This window comes from Fomitopsis serialis, assembly GCF_022376445.1.
Source record: "Fomitopsis serialis strain Sig1Antser10 chromosome Unknown B0H18scaffold_393, whole genome shotgun sequence".
Lineage (NCBI taxonomy): Eukaryota > Fungi > Basidiomycota > Agaricomycetes > Polyporales > Fomitopsidaceae > Fomitopsis > Fomitopsis serialis.
The window spans coordinates 237-15,918 of record NW_025955353.1 but is presented as its reverse complement, the minus strand read 5'-3'; the positions used below and the strand labels follow the sequence as shown (position 1 = coordinate 15,918).

The 15,682-nt window shown below is 54.0% G+C and overlaps 6 protein-coding genes across 6 annotated transcripts; 4 read left to right on the top strand and 2 right to left on the bottom strand.

Moving 5' to 3' along the window:
- Positions 1-1,789: 1,789 nt before the first annotated feature.
- On the bottom strand, positions 1,790-2,293 carry B0H18DRAFT_827627 (uncharacterized protein; the record flags this gene model as incomplete). Its single annotated transcript, XM_048039359.1, has 1 exon — positions 1,790-2,293. A coding segment is annotated over one exon (504 nt), but the record flags the coding sequence as incomplete, so codon positions are not given.
- Positions 2,294-3,520: 1,227 nt separating this feature from the next.
- Positions 3,521-4,186, bottom strand: B0H18DRAFT_820781 (uncharacterized protein; the record flags this gene model as incomplete). The annotated part of the gene is made up of 2 exons (XM_048039299.1): positions 3,521-3,814; positions 3,875-4,186. Coding segments are annotated over 2 exons (606 nt in total), but the record flags the coding sequence as incomplete, so codon positions are not given.
- Positions 4,187-5,410: 1,224 nt separating this feature from the next.
- On the top strand, positions 5,411-7,215 carry B0H18DRAFT_1129407 (uncharacterized protein; the record flags this gene model as incomplete). The annotated part of the gene is made up of 6 exons (XM_048035411.1): positions 5,411-5,439; positions 5,515-6,007; positions 6,067-6,188; positions 6,242-6,536; positions 6,587-6,820; positions 6,880-7,215. 6 exons carry the CDS (start codon positions 5,411-5,413, stop codon positions 7,213-7,215), a joined length of 1,509 nt encoding a protein of 502 aa, XP_047884698.1.
- A 2,825-nt stretch (positions 7,216-10,040) lies between these two features.
- Positions 10,041-10,378, top strand: B0H18DRAFT_817914 (uncharacterized protein; the record flags this gene model as incomplete). Its single annotated transcript, XM_048039265.1, has 2 exons — positions 10,041-10,155; positions 10,212-10,378. Coding segments are annotated over 2 exons (282 nt in total), but the record flags the coding sequence as incomplete, so codon positions are not given.
- A 664-nt stretch (positions 10,379-11,042) lies between these two features.
- On the top strand, positions 11,043-11,800 carry B0H18DRAFT_824326 (uncharacterized protein; the record flags this gene model as incomplete). Its single annotated transcript, XM_048039331.1, has 3 exons — positions 11,043-11,249; positions 11,313-11,492; positions 11,546-11,800. Coding segments are annotated over 3 exons (642 nt in total), but the record flags the coding sequence as incomplete, so codon positions are not given.
- A 307-nt stretch (positions 11,801-12,107) lies between these two features.
- B0H18DRAFT_962758 (uncharacterized protein) lies at positions 12,108-14,999 on the top strand (the record flags this gene model as incomplete). The annotated part of the gene is made up of 13 exons (XM_048043133.1): positions 12,108-12,174; positions 12,234-12,503; positions 12,556-12,726; positions 12,775-12,981; positions 13,041-13,139; positions 13,199-13,303; positions 13,369-13,520; positions 13,567-13,920; positions 13,977-14,204; positions 14,225-14,440; positions 14,493-14,566; positions 14,629-14,667; positions 14,807-14,999. The coding sequence occupies 13 exons, from the start codon at positions 12,108-12,110 to the stop codon at positions 14,997-14,999; spliced, it is 2,175 nt and encodes a 724-aa protein (XP_047884695.1).
- Between the last annotated feature and the right edge of the window lie 683 nt (positions 15,000-15,682).

Genomic DNA, 15,682 nt, shown 5'->3' with positions numbered 1-15,682 from the left:
GGAGAACCTCCCAGATTCCACCGCGCCCGCTCCTCTATGCCATCAGCAACAGCATTGCGCCTTCACCATCTACCGCGTCTGATCCGTCCGAGTTCGAGTCCGAGTCCGAGTCCGAGTTTCCTCCGGCGGAACGAGGTCTTCCACCGTACACCCGTCTTCGCCCATGAGAGGTCGCACTGCGACTGTTCCTTGGGGCTGCCACGGTGCTCGATTCTCCAGTCGCCTTGAAGCATTGGCGGCGCTGCGGCATGTCCACGGGAATAGAAGTCGAGGCCGTAAATCCGCCTTCATTGAGCACATGGGATGGAGAGGTTTCATGCCGCGAGCGTATTCGGCGGCATGCACGGTAATGGATACCGCCGTGTCTTTGAATACAGGCGTGTACCGCAGAGGTAAGGTGAGGCGGAGGGAGACTTGGGGCGCAAACACGCGGGATAACTTCTCGGTGTCGACGTGGAAGAAATCGAAAGTCGCGTCAAGCGGACCTCGATGACCTTCCACACGTTGAGCCCGCGGAAGAGCTGGATGGTGAGGGGTTGATCAAGTGAGATTTCCATCTCGTCGCCGTGTATCTCCCATATGAGAGGGAGCGACAGAGGAGCATGTCCGTCCTGAGTCAAATGGCACAGCGTGAGCTCGACAAAGTTAGATAACAGAGTGTGACTCACCAAGGCAAATACCAACGTCTCCACAACTACTTTCACAGACGGCCCCTGCAAACACTTCGGTATGAAAGCCCCGACGTGACTCTCTAGTATCGACCCCAAGAGTACCCATCCGCCAAGCGTTGCTGGAGGATCCAACAGGTCTATTGCGGCCAGAGCCTGCATGCGATCCTTCCTCGTCCCTTGCTCGTCGCTGCGCGTGGCCGGACAGACGGAGCAGTCGTTCTTTACGCACTAGAATTCAATTGCATGTCAATTCATCCGAATGTACAGAACAAACTTCACACACATAGTCAAACAAAACTCCGAAATTCCTTCTCTGCAGGCACACCACGGTGACGTGATTGAGTTCGGGCCCAACTCGCAGACATGGTTGGGAGTAGTGAGCAGCGATTGCATAGGTTGGAAGAGCAGGAGCGAGCAGCCGGAGCACTCGCGGATCCGGGCGAACCATGACGGTGAGGAAAGCAAGCTGAACAAGTGATTTGGATTGTAAGCACGAGGGTTGTTGTGTAAGCAGCACGTCCAAGTCTCAAGAAAGACGAGCTGTCTGCTGAAGTGGGAAGTCGCCGGAGGAGTGTAAAGCAGCGTCTCGCACTATGACAGCGGCGAAGTTGCGGTCACAAGCGCTCGCAAGCAAACCTAGCGGTTTCTCGAACAGTAGAATACAATTATGTAGATACAATATACTACCACAGTGTCTGATAAGCGTACATCCCAGCCCAGTTATTCAGTAAGAGTCGGTTTGCCTCGTCTAGCACGTTCTCCGAGGTCCAATTTGGGGGCACTGTACCTCGGGACCCGTCGGGGAAGGCCGGCACAAGCTGACACGACTGACGTATCTGTGAGAGCGGAATAATCTGCCCAGGCGGAAGGCCGTCAGAACGTAGCGGTGGTCGATTTACAGTGTACATGAGGTGGATGGGATCCGCGGCACTTGCAAATCTCGAATACCACTCGACGTAAGCCAGTGGTCCTTTGGGCCACCATGAGGGTGAACATCCGCCGCCTTGGCGAGCCAGGAGCTTCTCAGGCAGCCTGAATATTACCTTCAGTCTTCCAGCTCGTGTACCTACAACAGGCCTTGTGAGCAGCACACCCGTGACGATTGAACCGCTGGTCCTACCTCTAACCCCTGTGGATTCGGCTTCCCCGTTCTCAAGAGCAATGACGGTGTCAAACCGTGCCTTCCTTCCCTTGATAGCTGAGCCGGGGATAGACTTGACGACGTCTTGCTCCTCTTTACCGTCGGACAGCGCGAAAGGACTGAAGCGGGCTTGGTGGTAGACGTCCAGCCGATCGAAAGGTAGCCACGTTCGAGAGAGGTCGTGGCGGTTCAGTCGAAGTTCGGATGGCTGTATATCGTTAATGAAGGCGGTCAAGGCGGTGGAGAAACCAGGAGCATTGTGCCGCTCCTGGATACGAGTTAGATGCTGCTGAGGCGCTGGAGGATACTTAGCTATCTTGACATTGTTCCCAACGTCCACAACCTCTTCTGGACAAGAAGCTGCCCCTTCTGAGTCCTCAGGGTTGCCGTCTAAGTCCTCTGATACCTCCTCCACTAGACACTCCTTTTGAAAGGCCTCGTATGCGGCCATCTTCTCTCGACGCGTGATCCATTTCATCATTTGGGGAACTCGTCCCGGTGATTCGAGGCGCGCCACGCCTTTTTCACGAAGTCTATGTGGAGACGTTCGAACATCTCCGTGTTGTAATTGTCGGTGGTGCCGAACTGGCGGATGGAATCCACGTAATGCATCAGCGAGTGAAACTTAGGGATATTGAAGTGTTCCCGGATTCCAAGCTTGATCAAGACGTCTTTATTCTTGTGGTACGTCTTCAGAGCGTCCGTCATATATCCTAGAGTGGTGTCATCGTGAGTCGGGTACTGCGCTAGGTAGATGAAGTCGAGAATGGACCGGAAGGTGAGCATGACCGCCTTTGGTATCTTGCCAACAAGACAGGCTAGGAGGATGCGCGCCATTTCCTTCCTTTCCTTGCCTGACACCTGGGCCAGCGACGAGATCCCATTCTTGAAGTGCCGAATGCCGTACGCGCCTGGGAGACAACGGAGACGGTTGTCGAGCTCCTCAGGGCTGAGGAGATCCTGGCACCACGAGACCAGGTGTTTGAACACCCCCTGGTACAGCTGATGCAACACGTCCGGGGTGATGGACATGTGGATGTCAGTGTACGGCAGGTCCGTCCAGAACGGTGTCTTCACACCGCCGCTGACCTCTTGTTCCATGCACAGAGCGTCGGCGGCGGCGGGCGTGTTTCCCTCAGCTCGTGCCTCCCTGATGATGCGCTCCGTCTCCTCGGGGGTGCGCGGGTCCTTGAGGGCATCGTCTTGCAGCTTGTCTGCGGGGCACATGCACTTCGGACAGGTGCCGTACTTCGAGCACGCCACCAGACATTGTTCTGGATAGTCAGCCACGTAAGAAGCCAGGATGGGGTGCACACGGCGGACGGAGCCGTCGCCTCCGGTGACCTCGATGCCATCCAAACCTGCGCGCACGAGAGGCTGAAGAATAATACGCATTGCCGCATGAAAGAGTCTCTGACCCCTTGCCTTGCATTCCCGCTTGCCAAGCTGCTTCTTTCCGATCTTGGTCACAGGGAGATATCCCAATAGAATGCAGGCGTGCTCTGTCGGTTTGCGACGGATGGCCCGAGGGATGTTGCCAAGTGTGAGATAGACCGGGTACGCCGCTTTGTTGCCCGCAAACTGAGTGAGTTGTGTCTTATCGGTGGAAATGATGACGGGGGCGACGGCGTGCTCCCGGGGAATTAACTTCTGTTACTTGCTCATCAGAATTGTCTGTAGTAATACAGATAATCAGATTGCAACTCACCTGCACCGCGTTCCACCACAGTCCCGTCCACATCTCCGTGAAAATGCGCTTCGTCCTCGACCGATCTGTGAAGACACGCTTCGGGCGATACACGATGTACTTCGCGTAGGACGGGTTGCCCAGCAGCGCCTTGATTGCTTCAAGGATGTCTCGGTATCGAACGAGATGCTTCTCATCCGGCCTGTCCGGGAACGCGAGAGACGATGTCTTCCAAGCCGCCATCTCCGGGATGGCATCAATCTTCATGAAGAGCTCGCGTACGTCTTTGAACGTAAGACCGAGCTTTTCAACCACCTAAGATCCATCACTCGGAGTTAGGGCTGGTCCAGCATAGTGATATGGAGAGACACGTACACCCGGTATGCTCAGAAACCGATTGAGCGACTTCTGACCGACATCCTCTCGAACAACCCACATGGCTACTCGCCAGTCGAGCTCGGACGCGAAGGGTCTCCATTTTTGGTTCGGGTCTAGCGGCTTCTGAGCCTCATCTTCGCCGTCCACGTCCATTCGGTCCTCTTCGTCCAGGTCCACTCCTTCTTCGTCCTCTCCGAAGTAGGCCCTCCACGTCTCCACTATTGTTTCCTCCATTCGTATCACCTTGCCCGCGAGCTCGTCCTCTTCTTCAACTCTGGTATCGTCATCATCGTCCAAGGCAGGTCCGGGTGGATTGGGAAACGGCTGAGCTGCAGGGCCCCCTGTGGATGACGACGACGAGGCTTCACCCTCAGTTGGAATGGGTGAGTGGACCGAGGTGGGAAGTGTGAACCGGAACAAGTCCCTCGTCTCAAGGACGTCGCGGAAGTCTTCCACGTCCACGTCCACGTCCATGTCTGTAGCAGGAGCAGCCTCGTTTACCAGCACTGGGATTTCGCACCTTGGTTCCGGATTCTTTCCTTTCCTGTACCACTTGCAAGACTGAGCGGATGATAGGTGGGCCATGAGCCCTTGAGCCGATTTGAGAGGCTTGTCGCACGCTGGGCAAGTGTTGTCCTCAGCGTTACCAAGGGGAATATGCGTCGAATGGCATGACTTTGCTTTGCCTCTCGCCATGAGCTTGAAATATGGCTGTCAATACAAAGAAATATTAGAACACGGGAGTGTAGTCGCTGGAGCGTGCTCACATGTGGTATGGAGAGGTGTTATGTCCTCCCAAAGGAATACGTAGCGATGCTCACCACTCTCGGAGCGCCGTAAAGTCGCTTGTACCGGCGTCTGATCCCCATTCATTCGAGTTATGAGGTAAAGGTCGCCGTGCTTTCTCGCCCATGTCATACTTCCCTGGTTTCCGCATCCCATCCATGCCATTACCTTCTTAGCATTCACTGGACCGTCTATGAGCGTGTTCCTTGAGTCTGTGGTAAGTCTTTCATCCTGTAGGGATCGTCAGTATCGGTTCAGTGACAGCGTCAGTTATTCAGTAATTCGCTTGCGTCTACCATAGATGGACTATGGTCTGTACTCATGAAGGATCGTCTGACAAGCCACGCTCATCAATCGCTGCGCCAGTAAGTAATGTTGCTGTCATTTGCCAGGGTGATATTCGTTGAGGAGAGTTGTATAGTACGCACTTGCCTTTTATGGTGTGTGCAATGCGTTGCACACTCTCAAGGGACGGCTCATGAGAGTCCATGCATGGCCCCACGGCTTTCCCATGGCCCGCGTACCCTCCTTAATACTCATAAGATGGTGACTCATGCATCTTGTGCACTCAGATGGGTACGTGCTGATCTGTTATTGCAGTTGAGATACCAACAGTGGTTCACAGCGGTACGGCGGACCTGCCTTTTTTGGCCTGCATGACGCGTCAAACGTTGCGCTACCGCGATGCCTGACTCCCGCCCTATTCCCTTGACATAACGCATTGCCGATGATTGTCGTGAGGCAAGCATGCCGCGAGCCGTAGCAAGGCTGAATCGGTAAGTTGCATTTCTGAATACCTTGACGGAGAGACTAAGACCGTGGTGGTACATGTTCCGGTTTCGGAGTTGTAGCGTGTTTTCCCCGGGCTGTTCCCATGGCCCACAAGTGGCTGACGAACCTACGCTCTTGACTTCGACGCGGGCTGCCGACTCTCACTATGTCTGGCCACCACGATCCCCCCGGCGCGCTAACTACGGAAGTGATTATGACTCGGACTACGGGTCTGCGCCGTCGGTCCCTGACACAAACGACAGCATTCGCTCCTATGCGCCGGACTCAGACATCTATTCCCCCGACACCTCGTTTGATGCCGACACCTCGTTAGATGAACATGACCCCCGCGGTCAGAATATGCAGGTCATCCGAGACCTGGAGGCCTATGGTTCTGCCCAGAAGGTTGGCGTGGCCTCCGCTAACCGGGGGATCCCAGACGATTTTTGGGACCTCTTCAGGCGGGTCCTCCCAGATGGTGATGAGCAGGAGGTCATGCGCGAGGCCTTCGTGGCGATTTGGGAGCTACAGAATCAGTGGGTGGCTAACAATCGAGACGGGTTTTTGACGAAGGTAGGATAATCCCGTCATGAATCGACCGATTCTCGCTCATTCATCATGTATTTCTTCAGTCCATTACGGGGATGGCGGAACAACAGTTCTGGCTGATTCAAGATGTTTTGGCGAGGAGCTGGCAGTGGGACTTGCACACCGGCATACTGAAGCACTGGATTTCTTTCATCCGTTGCTTAACGTGAGTGGGCGGAGTGACATGTGTTCATGATGCTTGACGCTAATGTGACACAGTCTTGATTTCTGGCCGCAGGAACGCAGAGCGATCGCTGTAGCGCCAACGTTCGAGGAGGAGTTCGCCTTTCCCATCGCGTCCACTGTCAAGAGATACATGTCCGTCAGCGGGATGGGCTGGTCCAAGGTCACGACGAGCGTTGCACCCCGGACAACAATCAAGAACTCTGACGTGCAGTTTCGCATCAAATATGGCGCGGTCAGGCTCGACGGACACGAGAGCAAACTCGGTAGGGAGGTCTTCCTTGTTATGGTGGCTCAGAGCAGAACAGAGTTCTTGTACCAAGCAAAGAAGGTAAGCCATCTTGTGGCGCGGCAGCTTATGTTCTCACAAGGACTATATAGATGGCCGCCGCCGTGCCGTCCCTCAAGAGGCTCCAGGGCTTCATGATCGTCCTTATAGGAGATCTAGGCGAGGGTCATGACGGTCTTGAGTTCATACCGGCCTCGAGCTTCGACCCCGGTACACGGATCGAATGCTGCATGCTGTCGTACGAACGACAGGAGTTCGTCATGTTCAATCATCGAGCTGCGAGTGCAGTGGGGTTCCAGGATTGGGAGAACGATCCCAATTTCATGGTCAGTTCGAGAGGTCATATACGCCACTTGCACAGCCGTACTCATCTCGTTTCGAACAGCGGTGGCTGGATCTCATTCAGCCAGGATCAGCTTCACCGAAGACGATGCCTCCCGACGCATTCCTCACATTCAACGCTCGCATGCAATCTATCCTCACCTGGCACTACCTCCATCAACTGAAGCCGCAACAGTGGACGAAGCGTCCCCCTGTGCAGACTCGATCGAAAGATTGGGGAAACGTTGGCGCAGATCTTATGTCCATGATGCACGCGGCGTCGCAGCAGATCGCCAGCGGACTTAGTGGCATAGGAGGCAAGGCATTTTTAGGCGGCGGTATCGGACCGTACGGTGAGGTCGGTCTGTTCAGGCAGGAGATGTACGACGGCGAAGATTGAGGCCACTCACTAGTCATATGTATATTACTACTCATATCCCATCTTCACTGATGCATGTGTATCGTTATGAACCGAGTTTACGCGTCTTGCAAGGCATCCCAGTGGTGTGTGCAACGCGTTGCACGCGCGCTTACCTTAGTCCCGCGGTCCGGAAGCGCGGAATACAAGAAGCAAGGATGGACCGATACAACGAAGCTGTCGATTGTGTCATGGATAACGCCGATGGGAAAGGCGTGTAGATGTAGGTGAGTACAACTCCATCCCAACGCTCTCGTACTGAACTCACCTCAGAGCCGCCATGCCCAGCCATACTCATGAGGGGCTCATCTCGTACTTTCAACAAGTCTTCCACTTCCTCTATACCTATGCCTACCTTCATGCATCCAATAACGCCCATCTCTACTCCTCGGGTCAGGTATCCGGCCTCACCTCGGCCAGCTCGTACTTACTTCAAGACGGCTTGGGCGGGTGGATCAAACCCGATCTGTGCCTGCTCATTTTCTTAGGTGCAGCGGCGCATGTCTTGGTCTTGCTCGAGGTTTGCGTCTCCCAGTCCGCCCCCAATATCATGGGCAAGGTGAGTCCTTGTACCTATCGCTCATTCACCGCTAAAACCATCCTCTGCAGATGGAGAAACTCCTGGGTGTTACGGCTCAGCCTGCCCTCTCGATGTTCTTCGTCTTCGTGCGAGAGTCAAAGATCAAGTCACCTAAGCTCCTCACACACGTCTGGGAGAGAACTTGGGTTCACTCCAAGACTCGCATGGCGACCCCTAGCGGCCTCTTCAAGTACAAACCCGCTCGCAAAGGGTTGGGGAGGCGATGGGGAAGGGGGACGACGCTGCAGAGAACGCTAGTGTCTGAGGCAGGCGGGTTTCGACAGATTATCAGGACCAACGATCTCACCTTCGCCCCCGCCGTTTACTGGAGGAGGGGCACTGCAAGGCCGGCGGTAGATCAGGTGGAGTTGGACAATCTGGTTCTCCACGGAGCAGCTCGAGCCTATATCGTTCTGGCACACCCATGGGACTTCCACAAGGTCCGACGCGCCGGTATAGAGAAGCATGCACTTCCCCGAGTACTGCAAGACTTCGTTTCTTTGGTGAGTTCCAATGCCTCTGTACTCTACTAGATCTCACTCCATCTGGACGTAGGAGATATCCCGTGATGTTGGCAAACCATGGGTTCACTCCCCCTATGCCTCCCGGGCAGCTGTAGCTCGTTTCAGGGACGAGCTGCTCAAATCACAGGTTCTTGCTGTCAAAGCGTTCACTGCCATGGCGGCGCATCCGCCCACCTCGAGGATGTTCTACTCGCTACACCGCGGCATTAATGCCGTCATCCTCAATTTTCTCAGTAGGCACCTCCTGGGCTATCCAAACCAGGAAGTCGACCTCAACACGGATCCCATTGCCCAGCAACTCAAGGGTCGAGTGACGATGAAATATGTCAAGTCCATGGTCACACACTGTGTTGCGGACGTCAGAATGGCGGTTATGACGACCGCTGGGGATCGCTTGAGGGATATCGTGAAGGGGGAGCCCGCGGTGCAAGGTGCGTGGGTTCCAAGTGCCTACGATGTATAGGCAGTGGCAGCTACGAATATATAAAGGACACGTTACGTATAACAAATCTTCGTATGTATGTACATCGTTTTTGCCAAGGTCAATCCAATCTTCTTCCTCTTTCGCCTGGGTGAGGCTGTCGGTATGGGCGTCAACAGATGTCTTCGCTGACCATGTCCGACGACCCACTGGCAACAGATCCCTGCCCACACCCCATGATCAATCTCGTTCTCTCCCTAACTGAGGCAACTGCTCTCGAAGCGGTTCTAGAGCAATGTCCACTGGCTGACCGACTTCTCCAATCAGTTCTGTGGCGTCTTCGGGACTCGGCCAATGCCCAGGGAAATCGGCTTGGAGCTACGGGCCGAGCAGCACCCTCGACACGCTCTAGTACACCCAGCTTTCCCGACGACGAAGGAACGGGAGGGGTGACAGGAGTAGAGTGGGAGGAGACAGGACAGCCTAGTGAGTGCACGTCTCGATGCATACTCCGGAGTACAAGCTAAGGACACTCCAAGACGCGAAAGAGGTGACAGGAACAGAGGATGATGCACCGCCTGAGACCAATGGTGAGTGCACAATTGTTTCCGTATCAGTACTGCTTGCAAACAGACTACCAGTCTCGACAAGGCACACCGCGAGTCGCGCGCGTCATCAAGCAAAGCCCAAGAAATCCAAACATCATCGACGTGCTGACTACACTTTTGGAGAAACTTGTAAAAGAAGACGGGCGGAGCAGCAGTCAGAAAGTGGGTTCAACGCAATAGGACGGCGATGGCTCTGGCCCCGTCTGTAGCACCTTTTCTGGCACGACTTGGAAGCGCGGTCGTTGCCAATTCACTGCAAGAATGTACAACATCTCTCGCTGGGTTGCTGAGAGACGGGGACGTCGGCGAAGGCTTCTTCGATGACAGTCTGCCGTCCATCCTGCAGCGATGCAAGCGAATCGAACGCAATGGCACCGCAGTGAGCTTTCTAACAATCATACACTATCTCCAATTGCTATGCAAATGCACAAGGCAGGTTCCGTCACCGTCACTGCAGACTCTCATCTGACAGTTGATTCAGTCTGCGTCGTCGTGGTTCGCTGACCATATCAGAAGTTTATCGCCGTCATGTCCGGGGACTTGCTGGAGCCCCGCCTCGTCGCACGTTCATGTATTGGATTGCGGCGGCCAGCAAATTTGCAGCCGTTGCCCTTGGAGGTATATTGGCTTTACCTGTTAGATCTGGGAGGGTTGAACGTACTGATGTCTTGTCAGGTTCTATCTACACTCTCGCAATCGTGGCTATTGCAAATATGCGTGTGCCCCTGATGAAATCCATAGGGAACTTCGCATGGCAAGTGTCCAACGTTCTTCGAGATCCGGATCCCGGTACGTGCTCGAGACATGCCTGATATTGGTATGTGGTGTAATGAGTTTCGAACTAGCTACACCCGCAGGTCAGACGGTTATCAAACACATCATTCCAGCTGTCGCCAGCCTACGCCAATCAGTTCCATTGACGTTCGATACTCTCTTCCATAAGGATGTCCTGACCGAACTCTGCATGTCCACGGACACGATTGCATGCTGGAACTTAGAGCAATCCGACGAAGCTCTGAGCTGGCTGGATCTCAAGTAAGTCGTTCCAGAACTCTACGTATCAATTGGTGATACTGTTATTCACCAACTACAATAGCACGTTTACTCCCATCCCCAGAAATCTTGCTGTCTGGGCCCCGTGTTCTTCGATGCTCCAAGACCCTCAGAACCTCCACCTAACGTCCATTAGCCAGTGCCTGTTCCGACATGAACGTCGCGACATGGACGTTGTTGATCCTCCATCGCCTCTGACTGAATTGGATGATGTCAGCGACGATGAAATTGAAGATATGGGACCCTGCGCCGAGGGCAAAACCACAGAACGCCCTGCTCAGCTGACGGAAAAGGTCACACTGCAAGGGTACGAGCTGGGACTGGACAAGAACCTCACTTTCCCAGTGCCGAAGGACGAAGACGAAGCGTTTACGTGGACGGAAGAGCAACGTTCTCTCGCCGAGGCAGCCGCAGAGCCTCAGAGTATTTCTGAGTTGAGGATCAAGGTACGCCTTTCCGCCAAGCACCCGCATTTCTCTGACCTGTCCAAGCTGTCGGGGATGTATAGGGACGGTGGCCGTGTTGATGGCAGCGAATACGTGAGGGTTTTGCCCTCCATTATCAGGTATAACATATCACTGGTTGCGCACATCCGGAGAGCTTAATTGCATTGAAGCGCTCCGCTCAGAATCGAGGACGGCCAGGGCTCTTTGGTGGCATGCGTGTTCCCATCCATGCCTGATCATATGCGACAGATGCTGATAGCCTACTTGGTGGCAGCCTTCGAGGCTCAGTCCGCAAATCTTCAGGAAACTGACTCCGCATCAGAGGGCCGAGAGTACCGCTTCCCAGCTCTCCACTTCTCGTGGTACAATCGTCACGGAACAAGGGTATGTGTTTGACACTAGGTTCCTCTACGTAGGCCCAAGGCTGATAAAGGGGTGCATCAACAGGGACATGGAATTCCTACGAGCTCCCATCCCATCCTCTCAGAGAAGGACGATCATTCGCGGACTAACTACACGCAGATGCTCCCCTACCCCTCCCGGGACATGAGCAAGTTCGAGGAGATATATCAGAATCTAGAGGAGATATTCCAAGGTGTTTTTGAATGGATGGCGGAGCATGCAAGAGTTTCATTTTTGACATTCTCTGATCTGGGCTGACAAAAAGACAATAGATCAAGTGCTGGCTGCCCGAGGAGTACCACGACCTTAGTATGGACGCAGAAGTGCTTCCGGGGAATGCGCACTCAATAGTGCATCCATTCCTGTCGCTTGTCGTAAACCTCAATGTCACCACTTCAGCTCACAGGGACCGGCAAGACAAAGCTCTGTGTGTCGTGCTTGTTATCGGAGATCACACCGGTGGAGAATTATGTATGTACGAACCCGGCCTCGTCTTTCCACTGCGCAACGGCGACTTTGTAGCGTTTCCATCATACCGGATTACTCACTTCAATCTACACTTCGTCGGGCGCCGCGCTTCTATAGTATTCCATACAGACAGGGAGATGGACAAATGGACGAATGGAGGGCGGAACGGTTGGGAAGGGAACGAACATTTCCATTAATATTGACGCCTCTGTCATTACGTCTACGGGAATATATTCCAATACATTGATGTTGCCGCTTAACCTCCCCTGACTGCCGTGCTACTGGGCTGCTCAACCTTCATTCTACACTGACGCGTTTTGCTCAAGTCTGAGGCCTAAGTTTTAGTCTGGACAACTCGGAGCTACCAGAACGATGCTTGGCGATGGTGGACCGGAGTTCGGCGGCTGCTCCGCATCTCCGCAATCGTCAACAATCAACGGTGCGTTGCCACCACATCTTGACTCTCTCTCTGTCTTGCTGCCTTCTTCATTCAACTAGTTATGGTCACACGTCGAACGAGGGCTGGTTCAGCTGCCGCGGCCAGCAAGTCGAAGCCGCAAGCCGGCGGAAAGAAGCAGACGACCTCCAAGGCGGCGGCGGCGGCGCCTGCATCTGCGACCTCGAGCAATGCCGAAGCTCTCAAGCGCATGAAAGAGGTGGTGAGGATGACGAACCCAGATGCCTCGGAAAAAGAGGTCACAGCAAAGGCTCGTCGCCTTCTTGCGGACATGAGGAAGGCACCCACCGAGGAGAAGGATCGCCTGCAATGTACGTCACAGCGGTCGTCACTGCGTCGACTTTCTAACTACCCCCTGTGAAGCCATACAAGCAAAGAGCGAGGTTATGATGGAGGAGGATGCCGATGGCGAAGATGACCCTGAAGTTGTAACGGCTGATGAGCAGCCAGGCAGCGGAGACGAGGAGGCGCGTTCGACTCCCTCTGAGCATGAGCCGGCTGCGTCGAGGGTCAAGGGCAAGGCAGTGGCGAACGGTGAGTTGTTGATGCAGACGGTCACTGAGCTATCTCATGATTATACAGTTGAGTCGCCTCCCAAGCCAAAGCCCCGCCCGAGGCCGCGCAAGAGAAAGGCTGACCAGGTGTCAGACAAGGCAGACAGTGACGCCGAAGTTGTTGGGAGAGCTCCGGATGGGCCTGATAAGAAGAGGACGAAGACGCAGAGCCCTGGCAAGTCGGCTGGAGCTAGGCGGGTGCCATCTGGGGAGCATAGCTCCCCTACTACATCGCGTGAGTGGCCAATAATCTTGTATTGACACTTGCTTCTAATGTACACAACTTACTTGAAGCGGGATCGCCCGGGAAGAAGAGGGTCGAGGTCGTCATTCCGATGGATCCTCCGCTGCGAAACTTGTCCAAGGAGGAGCAGGATGTGGCTGATCGACTCCGTAAGCCAACTTTACCACTATACACATCTTTGACAGACTTATTGCGTTGTGCGAGACAGGCATACGTAGTGGGAAGAAGGTTGCGCGGGTGCAAAGTGAAGAGGAGAGCGAGAAGGATCAGCTGCCCGATGACGATGCGAGTTTGGAGAACTGGGAGTCCCAGAGTGAGTTGCCTTGCAGAGTATACATGGCTAACTAAATAACCAGTTGTGAGACCCCCGCGAGTCAGCTCGAGGGGTCGCCAAGAATAGACGGCATACCGAGGACGGCTCGGGGGATGACAGCGAGTCGTACCAAGTCTCCGACAAGGACCCTAAGGAAGACAGCGACCAGAGCCTGAGCAAGGCCGAGGAGAGCGGCTCTGACATCGACGACGACGAGGTATGTGGAATATGTGGATGGATTACAGCACTAACGGAGTCAACAGATTATTGTCAAGTCTGAGGAGAAGCCGCAGCCAAAAGTGAAGGCTGCGAAGGCCAAGGCTCAGGGCAAGAAGAAAGGCTCCAAGGCGTCCAAGGACGACGACCCATATGCCGAGCTTGACCAGGAGCCGATGAAGAGTTTGGTGCAGCACGCCCAGCTCGAGTTCAGGGTCTATCTGAGCCTCGAGAACGCGTGGCCCCGCAAGAATGACAAGGTCATCGACAGGTGGGACGCTCCGTTGACGATGTACGACAGGGTCATCAGCAAGCACAAGAAATATCGGGCACCCAAGTTCAAGGAGAGATACGATGAGCTGATCGAAATAGACTCCATCAGGAAAGAAATGCGTAGGAGGGTGAGTGTTAGCCTTCAATTGTGATATCTGGCTGACTTCCACTTTTACGGCTTCAGGTCTACAAGCTGGCAGCGCAGTTTCGCCAAGAGGTGAAACAGAAGGCCAAACGTGTCGTGGAGAAGGAGTTCTTGTCCCTCAAGGTGTCAGACGTTGGTCCCAACGGTGACCGGTTGAGCTCTGTCGCCCGTGCGGACAAGCTGCAGAATGCCCTGGAGGCGCGTATTCGGTTCCTCAAGGACGGGGATACCTTTCACCACGGCAACCTCAAGATGCCGGATCCTGAAGTTGAACCATCGGTGCGCAGACCATCCAGATGATAACAGAATGGTTTGCTCACATGGAGCAGCTGTGGGTGGCGGAACGTGACGCCCCGTTCCACAACGAGGCTATCGCTGAAGTCATGGCTCGTCAATGGTGGCTCGGGCAGCATCCTGAGGCACTGCGCCCCGAGAACCGTGAACGCTTCGACATCAACACGGTCCCTTTATCGAGCAACATGATTGCCCTTGCGTGCAGCGCGGTGAGTGTCCTAGTGATGTAAACAATGTACAGTCTGATTTAGGAGTTGTTAGATACTTGTGACTCTGGACGAGTCGCTCAAGGGCAACGTCACCATTAACTTCGACGAGAAGACATACGCGCCGGAGTGCGTCGAGCCTGCAGATCAATTCAATAATTCAACGTTGATACTGACGTATTTATTTGCAGGCACGACCGCTTCAAAGCTGGTATCGACATGCTGCGACGGTTGGCTGATCCCAAGAGCCCAGCTTTCAATGAGGGATCAGCGAGCTGGTCAAATCAATGAACAAATCACTGGCCAATGGCATACGGTAGGCGCAGTATTTTCTCAAAACACTTGAACTACTGAAGGGTCTCTGGCCAGAACTGTTGCGCGGATCGCCGAGCCTGAAGTTGCGGAGCAAGATGGATCGCGCGCCGCGGTCTTGAACCTCAACCTCGACATGGATCTTCTGTCGGCTCGTTGGCGGAAGAACGTGCAGGTGCCTTCCACGAGTACTAATCAGGAGGCTGCTGGTCCTTCGTCGAGTACGCAGAGTTCGCTGCCGGCGGCTTGAGGATGGGAGAAGCAAGGGCATACTCTGAGGTGAGCATAGTGGTATTGTCTGACGTTCATTTATAAACCAACATTGCCTTCATGTCAACAGACGGTGTAGGACTACCCTGATGTCTCCGACCTTGCTGGTCGTTGGTAAATACTTGTCCGTCATGTCTGTATTCGTCATGCCTTGCCAGGTCTCCTTTTGTATCGTTGCCTGCCGTTCACCCCTCCAGCTACAATACCTCGTGTCTCTCTGTACGTCAACCGCTGGATGTTTTTTTATGTATCACAATTGTATGCAATGCCCAATTTGATGAATACCATGAATTGCGAACCCTATGGTCCTCTAAGGGTGTGTCTGAAGCAATTTCTAAGCGCTGCAAAATCATTCAGTTTATTTAAACATACTATTAGAAGCTCTGAAAGCTCTCACGAGAGTTACAGAGTTCTCACCAGTGAGCTAAATCAACCCCAATAGGGCATCTGGGTGTCATGGGCGCCTAATTACGCCTCTTGCAAGCGCTCCGCGGAGCGCCGTTGACTATTCCAAGCGGTTTCCGTCAAAACCTCGGTCTTCAGATTAAGGGACTTGTATTGGAAAGTGATTGGGCTTTTCCAGTGCTGTTTAACCGCTCAAGAACTCTTGTTGACACTTTTGGTTCTCCTGGAGTCTAGCCAAGTGCTTGGTGGTTTGGGCGG